Consider the following 10,545-nt stretch of genomic DNA (forward strand, 5'->3'; position numbering starts at 1 on the left):
AAATATATATATAAATATATATATAAATATATATATATATATGTATATATATATAATGAACATATAAATGAACATATGTATGTAACAAGTAAATTTTTCGGCTTTGATCAATAAAGTCAATCGCTCAATCAATCAATTACATATTGGTTTATTATACCATAGATATTAAGTAAAGTAGATAAATCTATTGTGAGTATACTGTCATTTTTGTGTTGCCCTGCCCCAGCACCCCTTGCGACCCCAACTGTGATTAAGCGTGACAGAAAATGGATGGGGAAGGGAAAGGTAGATCAATAATCAAAAATAAAGAAACAGAATTATGGCAAAAATATGGGATGAAGATGAGAAAGGAAAAAGATTATATAGAGTTAAAAAAATCTGTAATTGTTAAAAATTATGGAGAAAGAAGCAGAAGGGAAGATATAATTTATACTAGATTAAGAAATGGACATACCTACTTGAATGAGTTTTTGTTTGTACTAGGGAAGATAAATAATGATATATGTGAGGGTTGTAAAAGAAAAGAAAATGTGGATCATGTTTTGATGGATTGCATTAAATATGCAACTGAAAGAGAGAGAGAGAGGATGAGGGAAGTAATCATGCAAAAAGGGAGAGAATTGAGTATTAAAGGAATTTTAGGGACAGATGGAGATAAGGAGGAAATTTGGTTATTAAGAAAGCATTGTTTTTATTTTTTACATAACACAAAAATAAAAAATAGAATTTAGTAGGTGGAACCATAGAGCTACGCACTCATGTACAGTAGGTGGCGGCATCTAAGTTGTTTGCAATCCGCCAATCTAACAAAGAAGAAGAAGAAGAAAATCGATCAAAAATCATTACCAGTAGGTGGCGGTAATGCGTCTGTAAATTGCATGCCAACCGCAATTAAACACCCCAGAGGAAAAAAAAATGAACGAATGCATCCGGTTCAGACCCAGCTCTTTGTAGAGGAGCCAGAGCGGGCGGTGTTGCTAGCGGCTGCCATTTTGGTTAGAACTAGTTTGCGTTATTAACAGGCTGTTGTGGCACTCCGAAAGAGGGCAACTATATTCTAACAAAATGCTGTCTGCAGCCCAGTTACTCGATGAGTTAATGGGCCGAGACAGAAATCTGGCCCCTGATGAGAAGCGGTCTAATGTGCGATGGGACGATGAGTGTGTAAGTTAGCGTGGTAGCCACCGTTAGCTTCTGATATGTGAGGAGCTAACATGCTTTAAAGAGAGTGGACATTTTATGCCATGGTATCTTAGATTAGGAAGTCACATTCTCTTCACTACCATCTAACTTTGCTTCGGGTTTAATAAAGATTAATAAGATAAAATAAAGAGGCCTTAGCGTTGCACGGTGCGCTATGTGCGCATGTAATGAGAATTAACCTGGATTAGCTAACAGTTAAGCTAGCAAACTAGCCTGTAGCTCACAATGAAATGTAGCAAAGGCAATTAAACGATTAAAACCTTTGTTTGGGTGCAATGTATTGGGGCTTTTGTGGTATTTGGTTATAAAATCTATTATTAATGTGTCAAAATGCGTGTTGCCTTCAATGTTACCCCACATGTTCACTTGCTCTAACCTCTGCTTCTTTATCAAACTTCATACAAGAGTTATCAATTGTTTAACCAATGCTAAAAGATGCTAAAACTGTTAAGTCTTTTATTACACGTAATGTTTTAAGTTATTTAGCCCAATTGCTATATTACTGAATAATAAGTTTTACCAATAAAACCGCCAGGAAAAACTTTTTTACCTGTACCAGGCATTTTAAGATATCTTTATCGCAACAGTTTTGGTTACAAAGAACTTGTTAGATATTTTACTTATTTTTTTTAATCAAAGATGGCGATACTGTATCATATTTTGGGAATATTATTATTTTTTTGTATTTCATACAAAGTCCATTGTACAATGTTGCAGCTTGTAGCCTTATCAGCGTTCAAATAATTATGGCAAAAATTCAAGATAATGATTACTTCTATCTACTGATGCTTTTGTTTCTTTACTATTTTGTCTTAATGAGGTAGACATAGGCTCATATTATCCTTTATATTTCTTGTTTTCTTTGATCAAGGTCGTAGGTTCAGGAAAACTGATATTTCTGTTTTTCCGTTTAGGTCTGTCGATACTATCTATGCGGCTTTTGTCCAGCTGAGCTTTTTACAAACACACGCTCTGATTTGGGTAAGGACCTGTTAAGCAATAATATTTCATTAAGTACTGTATCTAATGACTTTAGTTAAAACTTTGGCTTAATGACACATTTCTGTTTTGTTCCAGGACCTTGTGAAAAAATCCATGATGAAAATCTAAGAAAACTGTAGGTTCACCAAAATGTATAAGAAATAATTTTTTGTTTTTATTTTGGATGTCTTGACCCCGGTGAACTTCTCTGTCACAGATATGAGAAAAGCTCTCGGTTTATGAAGGAAGGCTATGAGCGAGACTTCCTGCGGTATCTACAGTCCCTCCTTGCAGAAGTAGAACGGCGGATTCGAAGAGGACATGCTCGTCTTGCACTTTCCCAAGCTCAACAAAATGCGGGGGTTTGTATATTTATTGTCCTTTTTCTGGAAGATGGACTATTCATAACAAAAAAAAAAAAAACATTGGAAAACAAATGCACCATATGTCTGATGTGTTGTGTCATTTTTTAGGGCCCAGGTCCATCTGGAAAGAATGAAGAGAAAGTTCAAGTTCTAACAGAGAAGATAGAAGACCTCGTTGTACAGGTTCGCAACTCATTTCTTGACAGAAATATGCAACTATATGTCCATATAGTTGCAGAGAATAATGTTTGGGAAACCAGGGGAAAAAAAAACTCTTCCGACTACTATAAACAAATGAAACCCATCTGATGCTTTCCATCTATGAATTCAGATTCATTTCATCACTAAATCTGAAAACGGTGGTTTCAATTAGGAGTTACTTTTTTTCATAATGTTTGAAACATTTTGATACAATGCATTTATACATTTTGTATAATTTTATAATAAAGTTTTACAGAAACATTTGATCATTTATTTTATTTCAATTATGTGTCCTCTTAAAATCCCCCTGATTGCCGGCGACAGTTTTTAAAGCTTTTACAACTAACAACTCAGAAAACATGAAAAATTCCAACAGTAACATTTTTACCAATATAGACATGTTAGCTATTGTTAGAAAGCTTTGATGTTTCCACAGTTCAACCACCAAGTTCATTTTATGGATACACCGAGCACAATTAACACAGATATAGCAGCATGTCAAAATGTAAACATGATAAAGAAGCCACAACAACATGGCTTTAAAGCATCCAGAAGTCGTATCATAAATTAAATCCTCAATTTTTTCAACTCCGTTGGTACATAAGGGTCCATAAGATTAAAAGTAATCCTGTTTTTTGACGTCAGAAAAGTTAGCTGGTCATAGCTAATGCTTTTAGCATCTTGCTAATAAGACTGACTTCCTGAAATGTTAGCCTGCAATGTTTTTTTTTTTTAACATCGTCTTCCTACCTACAAGACAAGTGTCCACATCTTTGTATGTCTCGATTTTATTTAGGGACAGCCAAGGAAGTCTCACAAGCTCCTTGTCTGTCAACCAGTGATGCACCGTGTAGTTATTCATCAAATGAAATGTTTTATCTGTATTTTTTTTTATATAAAAAAATTATTTATTTTATCTAATTTCTTATTTATATATATATATATATATATATATATATATTATGACACACAGAGACAGCAGTCAGTAATCCGATGACAATGGGTCAGTGTTATTCTATGGGTCAATTGGCTCATTTGGCACAATCTAGCTAGAAGTTAAAGCCCCACATCTCTGAAATTAATACCAAGAGGTCTGAAAACACAATGAGACAAGTCTATTCTCAAGCATTCTCTATTGCTGTTCTTAAAAAAGACCTATTTTCAATAGGAAAAAAAACAACTTTGAGTCATGTTTGAACTGATGCAGTTTAAGCTGTGTTGTATTCTCACTATTTTCATTTATATTTCAGAAACTAGAAGGTGTTCGCTTTCAAATGATGTATCGCACATAGTTTGGGCTTACAGTTCCTCAGTTATTTAGTATGCAAAATAGGCGAGGGTTGTCCAAAATTAGGAGGGTTTTAAGAGGTTATAACATTATTTTGGCCTTACAGCCTAATGCTTTACTTGAGCGCTAATGTGAGTTAGCTGGTAACATTAATGTAAATTGGTAAATTTTAATCTAAAACTCTTGCGTTACTAATAATTCTTCTTTGCCTGCTACTCAACTTCGCCATGTACTTATCTGTCCTTAGATTGAGGAACTGGGTTCAGAAGGACGTGTTGAGGAGGCTCAGGGAATGATGAAGCTTGTGGAGCAGCTGAAAGAGGAGAGGGAGCTGTTAAGCTCCACCCCCTCGGTGAGTCACGTAACGCAGGCTAATCGGGCTGCTGATGCCTCAAGATAGTAGGCACTGCTTGTGTAATACCGTTTGTTTTCGAACAGCAGTTTGTCCTACAATGTGCTCAAATACATCAATGTAACATTAACACATACTGTAGGTCGTTGACCAAAATCCAGTTTTTGATGAGTTGAATTGAATATTTTGTTTTCTTTAGACCATAGAGAGTTTTGCTGCTCAGGAGAAGCAGATGGAGGTGTGTGAGGTGTGTGGGGCCTTCCTCATCGTGGGTGACGCACAATCCCGAGTGGATGACCACTTAATGGGCAAACAGCATATGGGCTACGCTAAGATCAAATCTACCGTAGAGGAGCTAAAGGTAACAGATTAGTTGATATTGAATTAACTGAGCATTGCACACCTCTGATGTTTATAAGCGGTTAAATGTCGAGCTTTGGTCAACTTGGATTTTTATTTAATTTTTTTCCTTTATTTCGGATCTCAGGAAAAACTCCGTCGCCGCTCTGAGGATCCTCAAGTTGAAAGCCCTGCTCTCAAACGGGACAGAGAAGAGCGAGAGCGCGAGAGGGAGGAGAGAGAGAAGAAGCGCAAAGAGGAGGAAGAGAAGGAGAAGGAACGGGAAAAGGAGAAGGAACGTGAGCGGGAGAGAGAACGAGACAGAGAGCGGGAGCGTGAGAGGGAGCGGGACAGAGAACGAGAGCGGGACCGGGAGAGGAGGGCGAGGCGAAGCCACTCCAACAGCCGGCACTCCAGCCGGGCGTCTGAAAAGAAACGCAGCAGATCCCGTGACCGCCGGAGGTCAAGGAGCAGAGACCGGGATAGGGAACGCAAGCGCAGCAGGTATGCTATGCTACCTTTTTTTCCCCCTTTTAATAGCTTCAATACAACTAGAATGGAAATGAAAATAATCAGATCTGTAAAATGGTGCTTCCTTAATACAGGGAACTAAATATTATGAAATTATTTTTAAAATAAAACACCAAATCTTTCTTTTCTATCCCAATCAGCAGACTTAAAGTTACAGCAATTAGAATTTTCAGCAATTCTAAAGATAAAACAAATAACACTAGATGGCATTAAGGAGCAGTTATTTGATGTGTAAAAGGGAGGAAGTTATAAGGAGGCTTTCCTATAATGTTTGCTTTGATTTGTCACTTTTTTGTTTGTCAGGAGCCGCGACAGAGAGAGGAGGCGCAGTCGTGAGCGCTCCGACAGAAAACGTCGCTCCCGAAGTCGCGACAGGAGGAGGTCTCGCAGCACAGAGCGAAAGTCTCACCGTCACCGCAGCCGAAGTCGCTCCCGCAGCAGGGACAGAGAAAGAGACAGGGACAAGGATAGAGAAAGAACCCGAGACAAAGGGAGGGAGAAAGACAAAGAACGGTCACCAAAAGAAAAAGGTAAGAGCTTGGTTCCTCACTCAGCTCCTTATTGGTCAGTGTCCAGCATGCTGCTGAAGCTGTCACATTTAGTAAAATCTGAGAACTTTGTTTTATTTACCTTTTAGACTAAAGAAATCCTTGTAAATATTTAAGTATTATTAAAAGCTTATGCTACGCTCACACCGCAAACAGCAAGAGTAGCAAAAACACTCGTGCTTCTTCATTTTTGCTGCTTGTACAAGTTTAGTTCTGATGCACGGCTGCGCAATGGAAAAGTGGGTCTGATGCTCGTTGGGGGGCGTTTTTTTTTTTTTTTTTTCCCCCCCCCTGTAACAATGACAGTTATGAATGCTGTGATCAGTAGGTAAAGAGTAGTTTTAATGTTTTTTAGTGAGAAAATCCACCTGAAAACTCAGACCCCCGCATACCTGCGGTGTGGTGTAACCATGAACACATGGTACATGAGGACCAGAGAATATTTCATACTAAATATGACTTTTAAACACATTTTCAATATACATTAAACTTGATGAATGATGCATTTGTCACCGTCTGATGTTCTGGGTTTTATATAGTTTTTTTTTTATTTTAATTTTAAAGAAGATATTTCTAAAATGTTGCACTAGATGAGTTTTGCAAAATGATAGTCCTCAGTTTTTACACGCTCCCTAAGCCTTTTATTCATTTCATTTTGTAGTAATATCATTATTATATCACTTTGTTTCATATAAGGAAATGTATAATGATATAAGTTTTGGCTTATGGTGGTGCATTAGTGTCGTTTAGATCAAAGCACATGGATATGTAATGTAAATTCTTTTATTGTCCCACAATGGTGAAATTCACTCTATGAATTTTGATCCTCCCCCTGGGGAGCAGTGGGCTGCTAGTGTGTGGCGCCCGGGGAGCATTGTACGGTTAAGGGTTTTGCTCCGGAACCCAGAGTGGATGCTGTGGGGATATTAAAGTGGCCTAGTCAAATCCTGATTTAAACCTATAAGTAGACATTGTAACAAGACTATTTCCTGATCCTTGTGTCAGTTGTAACTCTAATCAGGTCATAGGAACTAAAAATAAATGCATACCATATTTTACTAAGTTAATATCCTTAAAACTGATGAAGTGGAATCCATTTCCCCGTCCGTCTGCTTCATGATTATTAGGCCTCTCTCATGGTATCCAAGAAACCAGCTCTTCTAAGTGAGCCATTTGCCCTTGTAATAGATGTTGGACTGATTAATGCATTAATATCTGTAATGTTTTGTCAGACCGTAAGGCGACAGAGGAGAAGAGCAGCTCTAAAAAAGAAAGCGATTCAGCCACCATTAAGGCTTCGTCAGAGCCGGAACCGATGCAGACCGAGGCTGCCGCCTCCTCCCCTCTGCTTAACGGCCAGCAAGAGCTCCTCCAATCTGAAGGTGACACTCAGTCCAATTAAAACTGATCTGATAGGACCTCAGATCAGGCTCAGGTAAGTGCGCCCTCCTCTTCACTCCCCCTGGCTCTCGCCCTACCCTCTCACACTCTGTCCCCTTTCCTTCAACCCTCCCACCTCCCTTCACCCTCCCTTTCTGTCCCTCCGTTTCCCACCCTGTTAATGTTCAGTTCAATGCCTATGATTTTTGTCAAATGTACTGTATGCAAATATCTTTATCCTGTTTTTGATTAGTGCATCGTAAGTATGCACTGAAGATGAAGGACTAGGCCCGATGAATGAGAAGAAAATAGAAAACATTCACACAAAGCCAAGAGGGAAAGACCAGTGTAGCCCTGAGCAAACATGCCCAGAGGTACCCCTCGTTTTGTATCAGTTTTTGATCCTTACAGATGTTTCATTTCACTCTGTGGAAGAATTAACAGAACCAAAATTTCTTTAGCTGTATATACATGTTTTTTACTTTTATGAAATTATTTTCTTACTTTGAAACAGGAGAACGTAGTAATTGCTGTTTTTTTCTATCCAGGGATGTTAAGTTTTATCTTGGGAATTTGCCCAACACGTGTAAACACAAAGTTTTCTTACTAAAGGTGTTGGCGAAGATCAACTCATGGATTTATTCTCCAGCTTACTGTGCCTGATAATGCCATGCACTGTGTTTTTCTTTGGGGAGGGGGTTTATAGCACCTGGGGAGGGGGTGGGGGAATACTAAGGACACTAACTGGAGGTGTAGGGTTTATCGGATGAATTGCAGCTGACTTCTATACCTCACACAGCGTTGGTGTTGTGAGCGAGACCACATGAGAAAAAGGGCAAATTAAAAATCTTGGATACTCTCTGACTGTCAAACTGTGCAGGTACTCACCCCAGGTACTCCTTTCTCTACCCACATCCATTTCTGAATGCTGTTGCCTGTCTGAAAAACAAGTAGTTACTTCTTTAGAACATGTATCCATTGTGTGTATATTTAAATGGTCTGCTTTGCTTCTGTATTTGGTGCCATGTCGGGGGAAAAAAGCTGTAATTTGAATGGATTATCTGAGATTATAGGCAGCTTTTATATCCTTTTACCATTGGTTGAAATTGTCACTGACATGTTTAGAATATTATTATTATTCTACAGTTCTGCTACATGTCAGACACATTTCCACTTTGGTGAAAGGAATATTATTGAGGTTTTTAATTAGTTTGGAAAAACTGCTAAATTTGTAGTTATACAGCAGGTAAAATATTTTAAAGTTGAATGAGAACGAATTTAGAATTTCCAAATACATTGGAACTCGAATGCTTATAATAGGTATAATTATCATTTTTGTTTTCCTTACTGTTAAGGTTAATGATCTACATTTCCCCCCGTTAATAAATGGCTATATTTGACCAGCAGATAAAGTATTGCCTGCATAGCTGGCTGTCTTTGCTACGATGCTATGTTGTGGGACCCTTGCTAACATTGAATGTTGTGGCCGTTTTGCTCTGCAGGGGAAGCTGGAATATCTTGTGGAGGAAGAAGCAGAAGAGCGCACCCATCTTTACTCTGAACCTGACTACGCTGCTTAAAAACAAGGTGAACCACAAATGTGTAGGGATCGTTTAAAAACAAACAAAACATGTATATATCCAAACGAGGAGAGAAGGTTATTTCATTTTTGTTGCTCTGGAATTGGCTGGATAAAGGCAGTTGTGGTTCATCTGATAGAAACTTAGAAAAAAGTTCTCATTGGGCTTTTTTTCCTTCTGTTAATCTTTACACATCCCCTGTTTCTTGGCATCTAGTGAAAATACAATAAAAATCAGTGCTCGTGGTTTGTATTCATAATCAGGTTCTCCTGCCTTTTTTTTTTTTTTTTTAAGAGCTTAAATTAAAAGCGTTTGTATTATGTAAGGACCTTGGCAGGGAGTTTTATGTTTTCTCCTCCACTTAGAGCTCACATTTCATGCTCTTGTCCCATAAATGTAAAATATACTGATTTAATTTTGATCTGAAGCTTTTCATAATTTGAGATTTGTTTATTTTTTTTGCCTTGCTTTTAATGTACATGTCATGATTAATTAAAAAGTAAAAAGTCTTGTTTTGTCTTGTGATGTTTTTAGCTTCTTGTTAAAATGAAAATTAATAAAGGTTTTTATCATAGGGTTAAATAGGGAAGGCTAGTTCTGTTGTGGAGGTGGAAAAAAAAAAAAAAAAGCCTTGCGGATGATCTTCATGAGACCGCAGCACTTCCCTTTCTCCAGCCAGAGGCATCTTTGGAGCTGCTACTGCAAGAAGTCATTTTTGCCCACAGTTTTCTTATTTGAAGAACCTTAATGTTACTACAGCATTTCATGTTATTTGGGTTCAAAATGTAAGTCTAAATTGAGGTATATTATTCTAGTCCTGAAGGGGGGTTGGGTTAGACCCATTTTAGCTCCTTTAACAGATCATTTTCAGATCATTTATCACTTTTTTTTTTTTTTTTTTTTCCCTTCGGGTTTTGGAAGTTTCTAATATGTTTCTGCCATTGAATGTAGTCCTTTAGAATTTCCATAGGTCAAATTATTTGTAGATATTTGACATCACATGTTTACGGATTAGTAAAATTCAGGGCTTTCATTCTATGTTGTCTCATTTATCACTCTTCTAGATCATTAAAACTTAAGTCTTTTTTTTTTTTTGTCCATCAAAGTGTGGCTTTATTAAAGCACTTTTTTTTTCTTTTTGAATATGTTATCTGATTACAAAACTGGTGTTTTAGTGCCTTGTACTTGATTCAGCATTGATTCAATATGAGCCTGTTGGAATACCTTATAAGAAATGGTTTCAATAAATAAAAACGGAGCCAATGATCAGCTGCAGGGTAATAAGAGAAGCTCTGAAATCACCATAGAGTCCTGGAACGAGAGGAAACCTCATTTGAGAAATGTCACTGGTGAAAGCTACCTCTATGGTGTATGGAGGACCAACTCTGCCATATTTAAAAATGAATACAGAAATAAGCATACAACTACTTGCCACCAAAAATACAATAAACAAATGTAAGTATAAAATAAATTATACAGTGAGACATAAATGTATAAACTCTTTAATTAGCTTCTTTATTTGCCTTTGTAATATTTACCTTATTTTTTTGTTCTTTATAATCTTCAACTCTATTTTTTTATTATATTTTTAAGTATTTATGTGCATGTCATATTTTTGTCGGTTTTATTCTTTGTATTTTTTTACCCTAGTTATCTCTTCGCCGCTATTTATTTCTGCCTGCCCTTTTTACATTTCTGCCTCATTATGCAAATGAGGAGGGGTGGTGTCCTAGAGAGTCGACTTCTGCTCATTGGTTGGCGGTCCATCTTCTTAACT

General features: G+C 37.4%; 1 protein-coding gene across 2 annotated transcripts; it reads left to right on the forward strand.

Moving 5' to 3' along the window:
• Nucleotides 1-937: 937 nt before the first annotated feature.
• On the forward strand, nucleotides 938-9,265 carry luc7l3 (LUC7-like 3 pre-mRNA splicing factor). 2 transcript variants are annotated; one of them, XM_015384956.1, is made up of 11 exons: nucleotides 938-1,164; nucleotides 2,118-2,184; nucleotides 2,281-2,320; nucleotides 2,402-2,546; nucleotides 2,658-2,732; nucleotides 4,286-4,390; nucleotides 4,590-4,751; nucleotides 4,878-5,233; nucleotides 5,564-5,790; nucleotides 7,041-7,243; nucleotides 8,691-9,265. In XM_015384956.1, exons 1-10 carry the CDS (start codon nucleotides 1,066-1,068, stop codon nucleotides 7,208-7,210), a joined length of 1,446 nt encoding a protein of 481 aa, XP_015240442.1. In that variant the 5' UTR covers nucleotides 938-1,065; the 3' UTR covers nucleotides 7,211-7,243; nucleotides 8,691-9,265. The 2 variants fall into 2 exon arrangements, with proteins under 2 accessions (XP_015240442.1, XP_015240441.1); XM_015384955.1 differs by lacking the exon at nucleotides 8,691-9,265 and having other exon boundaries at nucleotides 7,041-8,153.
• The last annotated feature ends 1,280 nt before the right edge of the window (nucleotides 9,266-10,545 follow it).

This window comes from Cyprinodon variegatus, unplaced genomic scaffold, assembly GCF_000732505.1.
Source record: "Cyprinodon variegatus isolate N-32 unplaced genomic scaffold, C_variegatus-1.0 Scaffold327, whole genome shotgun sequence".
Taxonomy (NCBI): domain Eukaryota; kingdom Metazoa; phylum Chordata; class Actinopteri; order Cyprinodontiformes; family Cyprinodontidae; genus Cyprinodon; species Cyprinodon variegatus.